A 19,419-nucleotide genomic window follows, 5' to 3' on the forward strand; every position below is an offset into this window, starting at 1 on the left:
CTGCATTCATTTCTTACATTTATTCATACACTTGATCCTTTACTAAACAGACTGTAACGGGGAACAGTCATCGATCCTGAACAGTCACTCAGCAAAACCAATAAATAATAAGTTTAACTGACAGAACCAAATAATTTAGCTTCACTTTGAGAGATTTCTAGATTATTGTAACGATGAACGATCCTCAGGATTATCAGCCTGTGTAAAACTACAGGATGACATGCAGGCTCTGTGGGACAGGTGATGATACCTCAGAGGCAGAAACACTCATCTGTGGAAGGAGCTGGGTCTGCTGGGAGTCACGCTGGGGGCCACCGTGGGTTTGTGACTTAGAAAAGTACCAACTTCAACAACTTATTCACAAAGCAGAGAACTTCCTCTAGAACACAAACGTATCAGTGGATACAGCACAGAGGGCTCAGTCACTGATGTATTCCTCTATGGTCAGGTCTTCGTCCTCTAGGAGGACTTGATTTAAGGTGGGCTGGGGTTGGCTGGCTGGCAGACCCTCCTCAGCACCACCTGCCTCTTTCACCTCCTCCTTCTCCTCCACCTCACTGTCCATTTCCAGCTCGCCTGATTCTTTGTCTGTCAGAGCCTCTGGTTTTAATCTGGACACACAAGAGAAAACCAAAGATCAGAGGTCAAAGATCAGGTTAAAACGTGAGGTCACTGACACGGGACACCACTATGATGTGTTACAGTATCCACGGTAACAGGAGCTCAACTAGAACTTTAAAGAGACAAAAAAAGAAAACTCTTAAAACATGTACATTTGTAACAATAGCAAATATGAACACTGCAGCAGCTGTAGTAGAACACACAAAGTTCTGTTGGCATTATTACTGTTCTGTCAGAATACATCGTTACTTTGTTAAAACAACAGAAACATTTGTTCTTCAGTCTGATCACAGTTATGATGACCTCAGCCTGCTGGAGCCACACAAACAGAGCTGATAAAACAAGCGCACCACGTCCAACCTACTGACATGTTCCAGGAAACGAAAGAAAGAACAGCAACAAGGACCAAACAGCTGGTGAAAGAAAACAGCCATCCAACCCTCAGTCCAATCACTCCTGTTCTACCTGCTCTCCTGCAACTGTGTAGTGACAATAAAGACATCCTGTGCTGTTTGACAGTAAATGACAGAGTGTGGTACCTGCTGGAGAATCTCCTCAGTGACATCTGCCCCACATCCTGGATAAATGTGATTTGGTCTGTAGGAACAGAGCAGCACAGACATGAGTCCACAGCTGTGCTCAGCACATTAACATCACTAACATTACATCAGGTATGTGAGTGATGCCTCAATTCACTGCAACAACTACCACTGACTCAACATGTGATTCTCACAGTAATGATGCTCGGCTCTGAGCTCTGTAAGGAGGCCACACAGCTCTGTGACAACATCAGGAATCATTTTCACACGAGTCACAAAAATAATTAAATAAATCATACTGAGTGATGGATACGGTGACAGGTGGAAACAACAAACCTGCTTTGCTCTAAGGCAAAAACTACAACCAGCCCAGCTGAGCATCACTGCTGCACCTCTCTGTGACTGGAACTGAGCAGTGACATGGATGCAATGGAGGGCTTTAAGCAGCTGGTTAAAAAGATCGAACAACATCCCAGGAAGGATGTTTGTTCACGGTCAGCGTGCTCAGGTAACAATACTGTGAAGTTCCTTCAGGTATTGTTAAACTGTTATACTGAAAGTTTCCAGTGAAAACAGGCTTGACTAACGCTGTGTCACTACTATTACACTACATGTGTCACTGCTACACTGCAGTGCATCTGGAAAATGCTGACAGCGCATGCATGCATAGGCTGATTACCCTCTCACTGTGGCTACAGAAGGAGAAAGGAGAGAGACTTTGGGAACGATGGGATCGTTATACGTCAAGAGACTAGAAACTGATACCTCTGTGATGCAGAGGGACAGCTGCGAATTTGTTTGAATGGAACATGCACCTGTGTAATATGTAGTATGTGTAAGTAAAACAAGGCGTTGTGTATTTTGGAATATGTGAATGTGTTGGTTTCCCTTGCGAGAAAGTATTTAAAAAAAAAAAAAAAAGTGGAACAACTGGAGCGCTGTCAGTGCTGTTTGGATCCTCCGAGTGATGCTGCAGAGTCACACTTCTAATGAGGTGCTGTGGCACAAACGAACATCTGTCTGCAAACTCCACTCCTTAATAAAACAGGTTTTCCCTGAAAGTACCCCCCGTGTACCCGTGGGCCTTACCTTGGTTCCTCATAGGGTTGGTGAGTTTGGCCAAGTATGGAAGCAGCTCAGTCTGCAGGCTGAGCGGAGTCAGGCAAAAGCTCCGGAACAAGGACTGGGCAGCCACACAGTTCTCCCAGTGCTGCCAGGGACAACAGCAGAGTTAGCACACCATCACTGGTCACTATGTGCAGTTTGGAATGATTTGCATCAAACTGCATCCCCTGAAAAATACACTCTTATTGTACAGGAGCAATGATCCAAATAAGAAACATCACTATGACGCTCCAAACTTCACAGGGGACTGAAGCCGTGTGTGGCTGAGAGGCTGTTTCAGAGAGAGCCACTGCAGGGCTGTAAGGGAGCGAGTGTTTGGTGAAACTGTCCAACTGAAAAGTGTACATGGACTGACAGATCTGAGGGACCACAAACTCTGCTCAACTGATGGCAGTGAGCTTTGGGAGGAGCTGGGCTCCATCACGTCTCCACCTCACCGGAGCAGCCACAGAGGGCTTTCAGCACCATCGTCCAGACGCGAGGTAAGGTGGCGGAATTTGTCGGTGTTCTTGAAAAAGGAAACGTGACATCTCTGATGAGTGCATCCAGGCGCTGGCCCTTTTGGCACCACCGTTGCCACGGCAGCGTGAAGAGAAAAAGAAAGAGGGCGACGCCGTGCAGCTGTGCCTTCATAGACCCAGGCCGTGCCCACACCTCCACCCGCTCGCTGCATGTCTGTCCAGGTCACTGGGCACCAGCCAGCATGCTGACACTTAAAATCCCCTGCAGACAGCTCCACAGGATCCCAGTATCCAAACCCACTGGCCTAGAAAACACATCCCACCTACTGCCACTCAGGGTCCCCCAGTCACAGACAGTTGGTCCCCCAGAGGAAGAGGACGGCCTAGCATCTCCCACAAGAGAAGGTCCTCAGCGGTGTCCAGCCACATGACACCTGGCCAAACATGTGCCGCCCATGCATGCATAGGCTGCACATCCCCTGGACTGCAACACCCGGTTCTGCCACAAGAGGGAGCCAAACACCTTCTGTGGCATTGGGTCATCTCTCAACAAGAATACAGAGACAGTAGGATCATGTTGCACTACAGTGGGTTGGGAGGACCCCCCCATTTACAACAAATATCCTCGTTGTTATCACAGAGAGCGATCCAGGAAGCAACCCGAGAGCAGACCAACGCAGCTCGTATTCAGCATCTCAGGTCATGAAAAGAGCACACCAGGGTGTGGCTCACCTGATGGCTCTGCATCTGACAACGAACTACCAAAGAGTGTCCTGGAGCTACACACCATCTCCTTCATAGCAAGCGCTCTAAATGTCTCCCACTCAGAGGACACCTGCACATACTGGGCTTAACAGCATCTTCACTGGCAGTCGTCCCACTAGGCGACTGCAGCAATAGCTGCCATCAAGCCTTTATGATTAGTCACAGCGAGTCTTTCACACCGATGTGGAGACGTTTAGGCCAACTGTTCCTTACCGTTTGAATTCAGCCACATTGGAGGGTTGTTAAGCATGAACAGCCTGTTTATGGTAACTGGTCTGTATTTATATAGCGCTTTACTAGTCCCTAAGGACCCCAAAGCGCTTTACATATCCAGTCATCCACCCATTCACGAACACATGCACACACTGGTGATGGCAACATCACCCTGCGCGCCACCTTTTCCATCTGCTGCCCTCAGGGAGAAGGTACAGGTCTATACAGGCCAGAACATCCAGACTGGCCAACAGCCTGTATCCACAGGCTGTGAGGCTCCTGAACTCTCTGCCCCCCTCTCACGGACAATAACCATATCCAACTTCTTAATAGCAATGAACTGGTCTGCATTGGTGCATCATATCTTTATTCTCTTCCCCCTCCTGCCCCCCCCCTCTTTCTTAAATAGATAACTATCATATCTCACAGTACAATAATATTGAATGGGTTGCATTGTTGTATTTTGTCATGTTTCTCAGGTCTTTGTCTGAATTTCTACGAACATTATTGCTAAGGATTGTCTTATTGCATTGGAGTCACACTGGGTTAAATATGTACACTTGGGTTTTAAGGGGTATTTATTATTTTCTTCTTTTTTTTGGGTTGTATGGAAGCCCCAAACGCAATTTCATTGTTCTTGACAATGACAATAAATAAATAAATACTAAATACTAAAATACTACATTGTAGCCACAGCCACCCTGGGGCGCACTGACAGTGGCGAGGCTGCCGGACACTGGCGCCACCGGGCCCTCTGACCATCACCAGTAGGCAACGGGTGAAGTGTCTCGCCCAAGGACACAACGACCGAGGCTGTCCGAGCCGGGGCTCGAACCGGCAACCTTCCAATTACAAGGCGAACTGCCAACTCTTGAGCCACGATCGCCCTTGTTTAGCTTCATGCCGATGGGGTTTGGGCCTTTTTAAAAACTGAAGGTGCTGGAGTGTCTTCATCAGTCATTCAGAGGTGAACCTGGTTTGTTTCTGACATTCTCGTTCAGTTTCCTGGTAGAGAGCAGATTTCACGTGTAAGCCATGCAAAGCACACCACCACCACGTTTGACTGGTGTGATGATGTTTTATCAAATGCCATGTTAGTGCTGCACCAGCTGTGACTCAAACCTGTCAAAATAAACTGAACTCTTCAGTTCACAGAATATTTTTCCAGACGTTTCGTTGTCACTGTGGGCTTTGGGCAAATACTTTCCCACAGAGGGCCAGATATGGTTTGGGTGGTTTATTGTTCCCTTCCTACCAACAGCTGAGCTGCAGTGATGGCTCACATCATGTTACTCTGTGACCAATCCCTCTTACTGAGCCTGGTGCAGCCATCAATGGACTGCTTCTAAATCCAGGACACTAAGCAATGGTTTTTAAACTCAGTGCCAAGAAGTTCTACACAAACATATTTTTGTTATGTTCCTGATGTCAAACATGTGATCATCAGAGGACAAAAACAGGGTCTGTCCTGCTGTTCAGACAGACTAAAATATCCCCCCATGCTTCAGTTAGAAGGTTCTCCTCCTGCTTGGATCCACTTTCATCAAAATGTTTGCATTTGTTAGTTTGGAGAGACGAGCTATTTGAAAGAAGAAGTGTGGCTCTATGAATTGTGGGTAAAATTATGGCTGCAAAATATGGGCTCAGCAGCAGATGAAGAGGAAGGATGAACTCTATCATCCCTCCTACACTCAGTGTGTCTCTGACTGAAGCTGACGATGAAGCATGAAACTGGAACAATGTCCTGGTATCAACTTTGAATGGTGCCTGTAGCTGAAAACACATAGAAGCATTTAGAGTCGCGTCATGAACCTCCATGAAAATACTGTCAGATTTTACTGACACAAGCTGAATAGTTTAAATAGCACAAAAGAGAAAAGTCAGAGCACAAAAAGAAGCTGATGAGTGAAGTTTGGAAGCAGATGTTGAACCAGTTACTGATAACTACAGAATCCATTTCATGAAGACAGTCCAGTGTAAATTCATGCTGCTCATTTGAAATGTCACAGGTAATAAAGTAACACTAAATGTTTAACAGCTGAGCTCCAGATGCTGTGACATCTGATCTCAGTCACTCACCTTCCTGTTGACGAGCAGCCAGCTGGGTTTGTGCAGGGCTCTGAAGCCAACAGACGCCAGCTGAGAGTTGGAGTGAAGGAGGCCTCTCGTGGCCACTGAAGACCCATAATCCCCCAAAACGCTGCGATTCTGGAAACAGTACAGACGGCCATTCATACAGGAGACACAGATACAGCACACGCAGCAGTACACTACAGGCCACTTACAGCTCTGCTGTAGCAGCAAAAACAGAAGTTTCCACTCTTGGACCTGCGAGCAGGTGTGATCCCGCCGCACTGAGGGTTAGGGCATTGTGACCTCGCCTGTTGGTTGTGTGCTTTTCACCATCATCCTCTTGGTGTTTTAAAACAACATGTGAGAACAAAGGAGGGATCTGAGGACCAGCGTTTGCTCCTTGGCATGTTTATCTCTCTGAAGTAACTTACTTCTAACTGTGTGTTGTATTTAACACAGTTTAACCAGCTGAGGCTTCTTTACAGCTTTTATCTTTCTGCAGTCAGAGTCGCACTCCGCCGACGTTCAGGTTGTCGTCATAGCAACGTGTCCAAGCATCCTACAGTGGAATTAATATGGAAGACGAGCGCTACCAAAAAGGTGGACGTTGAATCACGGATACACCTGCTGCTCAGTCTGTGGGTTTCGTCGCACTCGGGGGAAAATTCAAACTCGGGCAGTTCTCATGACTCGTCAACTGACGCTACTGACCAGCCAATCAGTGGCATACAGTCTGATGATGTCACATTTTAGTGCCTGCTCAAGTACTAAAAAAAGACCTGGGACCAGGTACTGTGGCCTAATGGAAAACCCTGAAGAATGTGGTGAACCGTGCCGAGTCGATCCGGCCTTTAGGTGAAGAGGCGATACGGGTTCTTCCCTTGGTTTTCTGTAATATGAACAGTCCAGATTATTGGACCCAAGATGTTCACAGTTAAACTCCAGCAGAGACGACAGACGGATCAAACCGCTGCCCGAGCCTGGTGGCTTGTGGGTAGAAACGGTCCCCGAATCTGCTGCTGTGGATTCTGCTGTAGCTCCTGCCTGACAGGAGCGTAGATGGTTTGGGTGGCTGGGATCAAACAGGATCCACTGGGCCTTCCTCCCACAGCGCTGCCTGCAGAGGTCCTGGATGCTGGTAGCTCAGACCTGGTGATATACAGCACTGATCTGACCACCCTCCATAGAGCTTGGTGGTCCAGAGCGTTTCAGGTGCCACAGCAGGTCAGCTACAGCCAGACAGAATACTTTGCTGGTGCATCGACAGAGTCCATGCTAAATCTCAGCCGATGCAGAAACAACAGCTGCTGTTTCACTGTTTTTGTGACTACATCCACGTGATGTGAGAAGGTCAGATCCTCACTGATGTTAATCCCCAGGAACCATCCGACTCTCTCCACCTCTGTCCCCTCAGTGTAAATGGGGGTGTCCCCTCCACCCTGCAGTTTTCTGTGGTCCACAATGAGCTCCTTGGTCTTGCTGACGTTGAGCAGCAGGTTGTTGTCCTGACACCACGATGCCAGGGCACTCACCTCTGCTCTGTAAGCACTCATCTCCACCTGGACCGGCTGATTGTCAGTTTAGCCATAAGTCAACAAGAAGCTTCTGGTAGGAGAAGATGTGACGCTGCTGATCCGTGATCTGTCTGTCAGGAAGTCCAGGATCCAGGTGGATAAGGAGTCACTGATGTGCAGATTCCAAAGTTTGATGCTGAGCCTGGATGAAATTATAGTACTGAAAGCAGAGCTGCAGCTAATAAACAGCATGTGTGCTCCTATGGTCCAGGTGGGAGAGGGCCGTGTGCGGAGCGACTGATCTGTTTGTCCTGTAGGCAAAGGACTGAGTGTAGCAGAGAGTGGAGATGTGAGCTTTCACTATACGCTCAAAGCACCTCAGGACTAGGGATGGGTGTCGAAACCCGGTTCTTGTTGAGAACCGGTTCCCACTGTTTCAGTTCCTTGGAATTGTTTGCCATTCGATTCTCTTATCGATTCCAGTCGCCCTGAATGACGTCACCGCGTTGCGGAGCGTCATTTACCTGGCAGGAAACACGGCGGCTCAAACGCTCAAAAGTTTGGTTATACTTTATGAGAACGGATGACAACAGGGCAACTTGCAATACTTGCAAAGCAGATATTTCATTTAAGGGAGGAAACACTACGAATATGCAAAAGCATTTGCTCACAAAACACACGATGACCTTAAATGAATGTCGTGTTTTTAATTCTGGACTCGTGAATCTCAGCCCGGCAGCAGCGGTAACGTTTGCACGTCCTCTCCCGTTAATGCGGCAGGTAAATAATCAACTAACAGTGCATATTATGTTAGCGCGATCTGCCTTATTACAAACCTGCCATTACTGTGCAGCAGGAGAATATTTATTTTATTATTTTACATTTACAATGTTTTTCCTGGGGACCCTGTGACACCCATTGAAGAGCCGTAGGCTGGATCTCTTAAGATGTCACTGCTGGGTTTGTAAGGCCATGTTACTCCTACATTTCTATCTTGTTCAAAGAGAAGATATAAAACAAAGTTCTGAGCTAATCGACCTTAGTGTTCTCCTTTTTAAACTCACATTAGGTTTCTTGGGGATGATGGTGGTCCATCAAATGAGGGGACTAAAGACAAAAGCAGTGACATGTCTGAAGACAGCTGCCAGTTCATGAGTGCGTGCTTTGAAAGCACCATGTTATCTGGCCCGGAGCTTCCTGATTCGCCGAAGGCTGGTCAGGATGTTGTGGCTGAGCGACGGAGCGTCTACATGCTGGGAGAACATTGGCAGAGCTTTCTTTAGTTTGGCTTTGTTGAAGTCGCCCGTCACAGTGGAAGCCCCTTTAGGGTGTAGTGCTTCCTGCTGGTCGATGACATCATACAGCTCGTCGCGTGGCAGCGTTGCGTCGGCGTGGGAGGGGATATAAACAGCAGTACAGAACACAGCTGTAAACTCTCCGATCAAGTGTCCAAGATCAAACTGTACACCCAAACACCATCGCTCAGTGAGTGTGCACACGCCACCTCCTCCCAGCGTCCCGACACCTTCCTCTCCTCGCAGTGAGCGGAGATGCCCGCAGCAACAACAGCCAAGGCCAGTGAAGTAAGCCATGTCTCCGTGCAAATAAAGACAGCTTGTTTTCCAAAGTTTGGACTTTAGCTAGAAGAATGCCGTCTGTTCATCAGCTATCAGGCTCTTTTCCAATCACGTAGCCGAGACAAGCATCCATTCCAGTCTGCTGGTGTGGTCCCAGATAGTGAATGCTGTGGGCTGTGTAAGAGTCTCTCTGTCGTAGGTGATCAGTGCATCACGTTTCCAAAACATTAAAAAAAAAAAATGTTAAAAACATACGAAAAATGCAGAAATGAGGAGGACGCCAAGTAACAGCCAGCATCCTCACCGGCACCATGTTGTTCATTCATTTAGTTCCCTTTTGAAGTGTTAGAGTCTAAACACTCAGCACAGAGATGAGCACATCTCCGGGTTCTGATCTCTGTACTGCCCACTGCCGGGACTCCAAGGATCAGGGACTGAGCTCCTGCATCGGGCTGCTGGTTCCTCACATTGACATGTTACAATGATATGAAATAACAACCACAGAAATGAGAATGATGTTAGGACTGACCGTCCAATCAGCAGTGAGAAGGTCGGCATCAGACAGATACTCGCTGGCTCTTTCCACATCCTCCACCTCGCAGAAGAAGTCCAAGTAGTTCTGGTGAAGGTACAGGCTGAAGAACTCTCCGGACATGTGAGAACGCTCAACAACCAGCTGACAGGAGAAAGAGAAGACCAAAGACCGTTTATGCTCCTGTAAGTAAAGATAAATCAATACAACAGCTGATCAGCACCTCAGGGTCCACTAGTAAGGCTGCTCTGTGATGATGCAGCAGGTGGGACGGTAGACCACGCCCACAACCACCCTCCGCTCCGTCAGCACCTTCATGTTTCTCTCCTGTCAATGACAATCACAGGCACAGTGCAGCAGCTTTAGTATCCACATGCTCATTCCTGCAGAAGATAAAGAGGTGAAACAGCAGCTGGACTGACAGCAAGCACGCTCCCCTAACTACACAGAACACCAGAGAAAAACACGGTTCTTCTTCTTCATTATTAAAAGGTTTCAAACTGACCGAGCAGATTTAGATTCATGTGATTTATTAAGCAAAGTCAGCGCAGAGTGACTGACGTCACAAGCAGCCAGTGAGACGATGCTGTGTTACATCCTCCTGTGTTTCACAGCTAGAATCAGGTCCTGGTTTCACTGTGTCGAGTCTCTTCTCCTCTAAACATAATGTTCTGCATTTTTCTTACATTTAACATTAATGTGTGCCTCCCTCTCGATTGTACAGTTTCTCCTGTTTGCTATTTATTCCTGCTGTCTGTCATTTAGATTTTATTCCAGAACAGTCGGTGGAGCACCTACAATCTCACTGTAAATGAACAATGACAATAAAGAGGTGGCAGGACCTGGTACTACTCATCACTGATGCGAGGACAACCTCAGGTTTGTCTTCAGCACTGATGAGCCAAGCTCTCCTTTAAACTCAATGACTTCATCAACTTCTTCAAATAAAATGTTAAAAAGATTCAAAGCCATCCCACAGGTGTGTGTGAGCACTGTGATACCTCCTGATGTTAGACCGCTTCTAATACAAAATATATTTTTAGAGTCAAATTCAATCACGTCTCCCTGTAAATCATCAGTGTGCATATTAAACTCTACTCCTGCCAGACTGCTCAAAGTCTGATCATTGCTTTCATTTATCTTTACCTATTCAAGTTGGTACGGCTGTACGAGCGTCACAGCGCTCCTTACTGCTGCGCAGCTTCTGTTTCTATGGTTTCATGGCGTGTTGTGTCTTTGTGTGACGCACGGATCACTTTCAGTCATCGGGGAACAGCGAGTGACGCTGAGGAAACAACGGATGAGCTACAATCCAAGATTTACTCCAACTGTTCTGTCCGACAGTGTCCTGGCTCCACCTGCTAAGCCTCAATGCCTCAGTGGAGCTACGGTCCGGACCGTACACCACCAGCACCGAAACAAAGGGAAGGGGTGGGGGCTTATGTACTCCAGGGCTGCAGACATAGAGGCCATGTCCATTCAGGCCTATTTATCTACCTTTGAGACAGTCGGGGACTAATGGTAGCCATAGTAACCATAGTTTACATCCCCTCCAATGCTAACGTTAGCTCATCACTCAGCCACCTCCAACTTCTCATCAGCAGACAGCTGAGAGAGCACCCAGCAGGCGTCCAGATTGCTGCTGGGGTCTTTAATAATGTTCGGCCCTAAACTCCACCAACATGTTAACTGTCCTACCAAGAGGGGCCAGGACACTGGACCATGTGTACAGTAACCTCAGGCCTCTCGCTGCTCCTCATCCCTGCCTACACCACCCTCAGGGGCCCCTCCACCCTCCGGTTCATTAAAACATGTCCAGATGATGCTCTCCTCAGGACTGCTTCATCTTTGGACAGCTGGACCTGGAGACAATGTGACAGTGACCAACACTATCCAGGTTTTCCCAAACCAAAAACCTGGATGATGAGAAAAGTCCAGGCTCTGCTCAAAGGGACGGCTCTCTGCACAGCCAGAGCCAACCTGAGGAGGGGGCATCAAACGGGCCGAGGAGGCCTGCAGGGGGAGGACAGAGGGCTCCTTCACAGACAACCCCCACCAGGTCTCACAGGCATCCAGGCCCTCTCCACCTTCCAAGCCCAGTGCCCCCCAACCCCCGACAGCAGCAGAGGAGCTCACCTGCTTCTTTCCCTGGTTTGAGACCACCCCTCCCACACAACCCCAGCCCCCCCCCCCAAAGTTGGTCCAGTCAAGTCACTCAGCACTGGATCCCTGCAGGGCTGCGTTCTCAACCCCTACTGTTCACTATAGTTAGTCACAGACCAATTATATTAAAAACAGAACAGAAACTATGGCAGAACATAAGCAGGTCATTCAGCATGTGTTTTATTGTAGTGCACAGCTGACAGCGTGAGCACAGAGCCAGGAGGTCGAATGTGTTCAACAGATTCAACACTGAGTTACTGTAGTCAGCCTGCAGTCCACAGCCAAAGCCCTGACACCCCTTCCACACCTGTCACTTTCACTCACGGCCATGTTTAGAGACAAATAAGAAGACTCAGGCAAGTCCACAGGTCGAGGGTCGTGACTCCCAACACACTCAAACTGATCCACAAGGCCAGTAACACTGTGGGCATGGAGCTGGAGCTTTTTAAGGTGGTGTCAGATAAGGAAGAGCTGGACAGTACCTCCCACCCTTTACTATCTCTGCATGTGCTACAGAGGAAATATGGTGCAGTCTGACGTACACATTTAATCTGTAACATACTGGGATATTTATAATTACTACTCTTTGTATCTATTGTTTTGTTACAACTCTGTAATAAATCACATTATGTAATAGTTTGTTTAGTGATAGCTGTGACCTCATCATCTCCTCAGGGTTTGATTCAATGATTTTAATGTTCCTGTAAATGTTGTTGTGACTGAGGATTGGCTCACACCCACTCACCTACTATCTACCTAAAATTATACAGCAGGGCCTCTTAATGACCCTTAACTGAAAATGTGACTCCCAGCAGCTGCTCCACCCTGCTCCACCCTGCTCAGTGGGAGAGTCAGTGGGTTAAAGACATAAAGAAAACAGTGGGTGTTTATTAGCTGAGTTTGTTCACTTGGATAAATGTAAGTTTTGACAAAGATCAGACATTTTACTGTTGCCACTGCAGAGATGACAAAAGCAGCTGAGAGGAAGCTGAAAGTGGGAGTGACTAACGTTTGCAGTGCAGGATCTTTCCCAGTGCTCTGAACAGGAAGAGAGAGGCATCCTTCCCTCCAATGGCGAGCGCCTCTTCCTGTTTGGACTTCTTCTTCCTTTGACTTGTTGTGGAACCAGCTCTGCACAGTGACCTGTCCTTCTTTGTCCTCCATAAACCTGTTTCCAGTGACGTGCCTGAAAAGTTTTAGTGAGAATAAACTGAATCATTAGGATCAAAAGTCATTTATAGATAATTTAACATGTATTTGTACACTTACAGCTATCAGTGGGCAAACAGGAGAACTGGAGGCTGTTGACGGCACTGCGAATATCTCCCGAGCTTCCTGAACACAGTGTTTCCAACAGCGTCTGGTCTGGGACGCACATGCTTCTACAGCTCTGCTTAGAACAGCACACAAATACAATGCAGACAACAAACACAGACGCACACAAATGAATGTGAACAGAGTCTCACCTTTGCTGCCTCCTGGGTTGCAATGCAAGTGAGAACCTTCATCATTGCAGTTGGAGCCACTGGATTAAAGCTGGAACACACACACACACACACACACACACACACACACACACACACACACACACACACACACACACACACACACACACACACACACACACACACACACACACACACACACACACACACACACACACACACACACACACACACACACAGCGAATAAAAGTTGATGATGATGATGATGAAGTCAGTGTGAAATGGAATCATAACAAACATGTAAACGCTGTTATACAGCGAGAGGAACACAAACAGCTCTCTGGCCTTTGAGATGCACAAAATCAAAACTCGTGTGTAATTTTATGCATGCTGCATGATTATACATACAACTGTATGCATATTTAATGTTGCCACTAGGTGGCGCCTTAATGTGACCTCATATTGGTACGTAGATGCCTCCAGAGTCAGACTGCCAGTAAGCATGTAAAGGTCTGCGCCTTCCTGGCTGCTTCGCCCACACTGGGATGTCTGGTCTGCGCTTGGGGGGCTCGTGGGTGTCCACAGACCCACTGGGTGGGGCCTCCAGGTGAGCGAGCAGCTGCTGCTTGGTGCAGTTTGTCCCAGATCCAGACCAGTCTGTCTTGTCCCTTTACTGTGTGTCTGTTGTAACTGAGTGGACGACTGGTGTTGGGACACAGTGTGCAGATGGGCCAAAGACTTGGGTCATCAGTGGGTGGGGGGGTTAAGTGTGAGTGACTGACTAACTGAGCAAATGGCCTTTGTGTGTGCAGCTGTAGCTGGGTCTGGGGCCCGGAAATAACCACTGCCCCTCCCTGGGATGCCTATAGGTGCCTCCCGCCCCATCTTTTCCTGCTGCAATGGGCGCGCAGATGTCGCTGAGACGTGTGGTCTGATTTCTTTGCACTGTGCATCCACATGTTCATCCTCCCACGGTTCATTTCAGGGTCTGAATGCATAATTAGCTGCTTATTTAATAAATCGAGCTCTGACTACACAAGGTTTGCAACTACGGACTCAGTGAAACCAAGATCTGAAGATGCCTAGGATGAAGTGTGTGTAACAGCTGGTTATCAAATCACATTCACAGTTTCCAGAACCTGATGCTGCTAATGCCCAGCTCCTCCTGGATGTCTTTGGGAAAAAGAAAGCGTGAACTGCCGTCTCCACTCAGGCTGTCTGACACTATGAACACCAGGGGGCACTGACTGGTCCTCACGAAACGCCTGAAAGACACAAGGACAGAATCTGAGAGCAGGAACCACACAGCACTGCTTTGGTGACACAAACATTATAAACCTTACAGTGCAGTCAGTGTACAGACCACTGCATGCAGCAAGACTTCAATCAGGCCAACCTGGTCCTAAATGTAAACTAGGAATGCTGGTACTGGTGTAACTAAGTATTTACCCTGTAATCCTACCTTCAACACTTCAAAGAAATCATTAAAAGGACAGAAACAGGTTCTTGTTTGCTGTGTGAAAACAAATGAACTGTGAAAAACTGCAGGTATGATAAAAAGACGCTTTCTGTCAGCTTGGCACGACGAGGACGTGATTTTGGACTTTTCCAGAGTATTTAATACCATCAGGCCAGCCCTCATGGGTGAAAAGCTGACAGCGATGCAGGTGGATGCCTCGCTCGTGTCCTGGGTTGTTGATCACCTGACAGACAGACCACAATATGTGCGTCTGACAGCGTGGTCAGTAGCACAGAGGAACCACCAGGGGCTGTCCTCTCTGTACAAGCCCTCCATCTAAAGCACAAGTACACACTGCAAGACACTAGTGTCACATCCTCTCCTGAGAAAATAAGTCAATGATATGAGGGGCACCTCGATGTTGTCTATACTCAAAGGAAGAGATTTTAGGCAGCAGAGGAAATACCAAAGGTGACGTGCAGAGCTGCAGTGACTACAGGGAGATAAAGACTGGACCCTGAACACGCTGCTCTACAGATGTGATCTTTGATGTGAGAGTGCTGATGCAGAAGCACAGAGAAGGTCAGAAGGTCACTGTGCCGTTTACACGATGCTCTGGATTCATGTTGGCAGCACAGATGGCCCCTGGTAGGTTCAGCACTGGCTCCCATCCTGGTTCACCTGAGTTCAAAAAGCCTCAGCAGTGGCTTTGTAACCTTTTCTAGAGTGATGAACATCGACGGCTGAGTTTTCTAGCAGGTTCTTCTCACTGTGGCACCACCACGACCTACTTCAGTGCACTTATGATTCATCGGGTCTGTCAGTAATCACACCTCCATGTTGAAGCTGAACTTTCATCTTAATGTTGTTAATCACAGTTGATCCATGATTTAACCAGTGGGGCGATTACTTCCTCTACAGCGTGTGTGTAATGTGTGTGGATAGTTTTTACCCCTAATAAATAAAATCATTTACAAACTGCAGGTTGTATTTATTTGTTGATGCCTCCGTCTAACATGAAAATGTGTTTGATGATGTAAAACATGTGAAGCTGTTTGTCACGGCACAGAGTCCTGGGATCAGGTCTTACCTCAGGACCTCGTGCAGGGCTCCGGGCTGCCTGTAGAACTGGTTTGGCAGATCCTGAAGAGGCACACGAGAGTATAAATGCACGCATGTTAAACAAAACTGCGTTACACCACTATATAGTTTATATGCCACAGTTAATAATAATAATAATAATAATAATAATGGATTGCATTTATATAGCGCCGTTCGAGACCCTCAGAGCGCTTTACAACACCACTGTTCATTCACTCTCACATTCACACACTGGTGGAGGCAGCTGCAGGTGTAGCCACAGCTGCCCTGGGGCAGACTGACAGAAGCCAGGCTGCCATATCGCGCCATCGGCCCCTCTGGCCAACACCAGTAGGTGAAGTGTCTTGCCCAAGGACACAACGACCGAGACAGACAGAGCAGTTGTGATCGAACCGGCGACCTTCCGATCACAAGATGAGCTTCCCAACCCCCTGAACCCACCAAAGCCACAACATTAAAAATGAAAACAACACGGCACAGATCACCAGCACTGTGGTGTCTATGGGACCTTTCATTCAGTGGCTGAGCCCATGTGGGCTCCACGAGTCTGCAGACATCCACTGTGGCGTCTCCGTCTCTGCTGAAGTGCAGCACGGAGCTCACACAGGGCTCTGCTGTTTGACTCGTCCACGTGTCAGACGTGTCTTGCACTGCACACGTCCTCAAACACTAAATAAACGATGCAACTCGAGTGTTTGTGTTGCTGCTCGTGTCTCTGAGTCTTTGTGGTGCACTGCGGGGAGTCTGGTGTTGACGGTGAGCGTCCGACGGCTCTTTCTCATTAGTAACTTCTGTCCTTACTCTTCCACACGCCTCGTGGTTAGGTGGTAGAAGAGCTTTGTGGTGTCGGTGTCTGTACTGGGACCAGTTAGCTGTACTGTACAGTTTTCTGTTTTCATGGCTGAGCCGTGTTATAGACGCAGACCCACATTTAGGAACGAGCTCCTCGATGTGTTAGTGACCACTGCAAACTGCCAGTGAAAAACGACAGCAGTGAACTGTGTGACAGCACAAAACAAATCCCAGAGCATAACACGAGACGATGAATCGCAGCGCTGTTTTCACACCAGAGGAGTTTTGTTAAATGAGTTACACGCACTGAAAGAACAGATGCCTTCGACATCACCATGAATAACGAGGGATTTCTAACACTGCCTTCCAGCCCTGAGCTATGAGGAAATGAAGCAACAGTCAAACTGAAATACAGACCATAATATCTTCCCACAGCTGTACAGTCGTATTGAAATGAACAGCAGTGAAACACTGGAGTAGTCTCTGTGTGTCATACCTCCACCAGGATGAGCTTGTTGTGCGCGACTCCTCCATCACCTGCCATCTTCAGGCAGTTGTATTTGTTGGCTCTGAGGAGGAAATCCTGGAACTGTGACGACTGAGAGCTGGAGGAGAAGCCGTTCGTTCGCCACTCTAGTAAAAGTTTAGAGCATCAGAGACGAGAAGCAGAAGTCTGTGTGCTACAGTGTAGGCACGTGGTCTTCTGTTAGTACTGGGATGGCTACAAGAACACAACACTGTCACTGTGCCCCCACACCCTCCAGCTCTATGCATTTGGTTACCTGAGGAGTAATCACCTGCACATATGAGAACAGACTCTGCATGCTAGACTTTTGGTATGATGTGCTATCTGGTTAACATGTATAGACTTCCTGATGAGCAGCGGTTTGCTCAGTGCAGATAAAACACACATGCAGAGCAAGATAAACTTCGCTCTCCATCTGGAACATCTCACATTTGCCAAAATGTCCTAATTTAGCACAAGTAAGGAAACAAGGAGCTTTGTCTCTGGTCAGTTACTTTGTTGTTGTGATGCTTCTTGTATAAATCTGACACAGCTGGAAAGCCTGTTTATGTCGCTTTAAACGGTGCCGGTGGTGTCATAAGCACAAACGCACACATGGAGTTTCCAACCAGCTTATCCTGCTACTGACTTTTGTTTAGTGCAGTTTATTGGACTGGACGATGGAAGATTTGGCAAATACAACATTGGAAGCCACAGATGTATTTTCCTAACAAACGAGGCCCCATGTAAGGGCCAATAAACAGGCTTTCACAGCAATAACACACCAAACACACTTTCTTTGTTGTTCCAGTCCAGACAGAAACTGGTTATTATCCAGAGATGATCTGACTTAGTTTATACCTGTTAAATGAATTTGCATTATTAAGCACAGGTGAGGTTTAGTCATCACACTGAATTTCTACAGGTAACCTCTTCATGCTGATGACTGTCCCGCTGACACATGTGAGGAGGACAGACAGATGTTTCCTCACCATGACTGCTGCTGTATGCTTCTAGGTTTGTGGGACTACTCCATTCCTGAACCCTGAGGCCCATCTCCAGGGACAGCACACGGACTGTGGCCGTCTTTCCACAGCCCGACGGCCCCGTCAGCAGCAAAATACCACTCTGTAGATGAAAGGCTCAAACTGAGTCTCCGACTTTACAGCCTCCTCAGACAACAGGGCCTAAAATGATCAGAACTCCGGCTGTGGCTGAGCCACGTGTCCACGCAGGGGAAGTTTTCCACCAGCAATCACTCATTTTCTTTTTGTCAGGGAGGATGAAGCATTATTATCTCTGTTACTCAAAGAAAAATCAGAGCATGAACTGCTTGAACGTGATTACTTCACTCAGTGTACGAATGCAAAGCGTAGTTACCTTTGTGTTGGTGTGAACTCTGATCCACTTCTCAACTTCCTCCATCTTCTTCTTGTGGACAGCTAGTTCAGCCTACACAGATGGACACACCGTAGCATAAACCGCTCAGTACACAGTCAGCGCTAATACCTCGTCACAAACACAGGACGGGATCATTCATCTTCCACACAAACACAATCAAACCTGCAACAACTGATAATAAACATTAAGACAGATTTAGTCTCAAGAGGCCTTTAAACTTCAAATGAACTTCTCCCAAGTGCTGATTGGCCAAACCTACAAACATACTGTTCAAAACATGAAAGGAACACATTGAAAGCATCAGATCTCAATGGAGAGAAATCGTCCTGTAGATCTACACTGACTGTGTAACGTGTCAGGAATTAAAGTCAAGATCAGTCTACAGACACCCCAAAGTCAAAGTGGAAAAATGATGTGACAGGCTAGTTTGTAATGGCCCCTGCAGGCAAACCTGGCAATGTCACAGCATGCTCTGTGAGCTCATGGACAGCTGCTCGCTGGCAGATGGAACAAGAACTGAGGCTACGTTCACTCTGCAGGTCTTAAAGCTCAATTCAGATTTTTGGATCAAATCCGATTTTTCTGTCTGCTTCTTCACACTACAAATAAAATGTGACAGCAACCGCGCTCTAGTGTGAACGCTCAAAGCAGCACAAAAGAAGACGTCACACACAACGCGCTCTGTTTAGACCCAGACCAACAGACTCTTCACCCTCCTGCCCACTGATGGCCTTAATATAAAGACTTCGGACCTTATGTTTCCCAATTTTTGCTTTAAGTTATTTTGTTATCTACATTTGGTCTAATAATGATCCTTACTGCTGTTTTAGAGGAGCTTCAAAGGATAGCTGCAGATTTCTGTCAGAATCTGCAGATTATACAGTACAAATAAAATGTTCACGTTTCTCCAACGTTGTTCCCAACAGTTTCACCGGATGGTCAGGAAGCGTTCGTGATGTCTTCTCCGGCGCTGATAGTTGGCGTCTGTCTTGTGTCAGTGACGTAAAAGACGGATTTAATGCGACGTGACCATCAAACACCAGTCGCAGATTTGTATCGTATTCAGCACCACATACCAAAGTGACCCAGGTCTGATTTGAAAATATCGGATTTGTGCCGTTCACACTGTCACA

At 47.4% G+C, this 19,419-nt stretch overlaps 1 protein-coding gene across 4 annotated transcripts in view; it reads right to left on the bottom strand.

Moving 5' to 3' along the window:
* Positions 1 to 19,419, bottom strand: part of rad17 (RAD17 checkpoint clamp loader component) — a 25,732-nt gene continuing 6,313 nt past the window's right edge. For 2 of the 4 annotated variants that reach the window (XM_026186946.1, XM_026186945.1), the window contains exons 4-17: positions 18,266 to 18,337; positions 17,878 to 18,013; positions 16,877 to 17,013; positions 15,578 to 15,630; positions 14,168 to 14,293; positions 13,050 to 13,119; positions 12,853 to 12,973; positions 12,593 to 12,769; positions 9,644 to 9,747; positions 9,418 to 9,564; positions 5,804 to 5,932; positions 2,250 to 2,370; positions 1,161 to 1,218; positions 1 to 611 (exon numbers count right to left, since the gene is read on the bottom strand). In XM_026186946.1, the coding sequence (XP_026042731.1) occupies positions 419 to 611; positions 1,161 to 1,218; positions 2,250 to 2,370; positions 5,804 to 5,932; positions 9,418 to 9,564; positions 9,644 to 9,747; positions 12,593 to 12,769; positions 12,853 to 12,973; positions 13,050 to 13,119; positions 14,168 to 14,293; positions 15,578 to 15,630; positions 16,877 to 17,013; positions 17,878 to 18,013; positions 18,266 to 18,337 (1,644 nt within the window). In that variant the 3' untranslated portion in view covers positions 1 to 418. The remainder of the gene's footprint in view (positions 612 to 1,160; positions 1,219 to 2,249; positions 2,371 to 5,803; positions 5,933 to 9,417; positions 9,565 to 9,643; positions 9,748 to 12,592; positions 12,770 to 12,852; positions 12,974 to 13,049; positions 13,120 to 14,167; positions 14,294 to 15,577; positions 15,631 to 16,876; positions 17,014 to 17,877; positions 18,014 to 18,265; positions 18,338 to 19,419) is intronic. The other 2 variants (XM_026186949.1, XM_026186947.1) reach the window with 1 other exon arrangement.

The sequence above is a fragment of the Astatotilapia calliptera genome, chromosome 12 (assembly GCF_900246225.1).
Source record: "Astatotilapia calliptera chromosome 12, fAstCal1.2, whole genome shotgun sequence".
Taxonomy (NCBI): Eukaryota; Metazoa; Chordata; class Actinopteri; order Cichliformes; family Cichlidae; genus Astatotilapia; species Astatotilapia calliptera.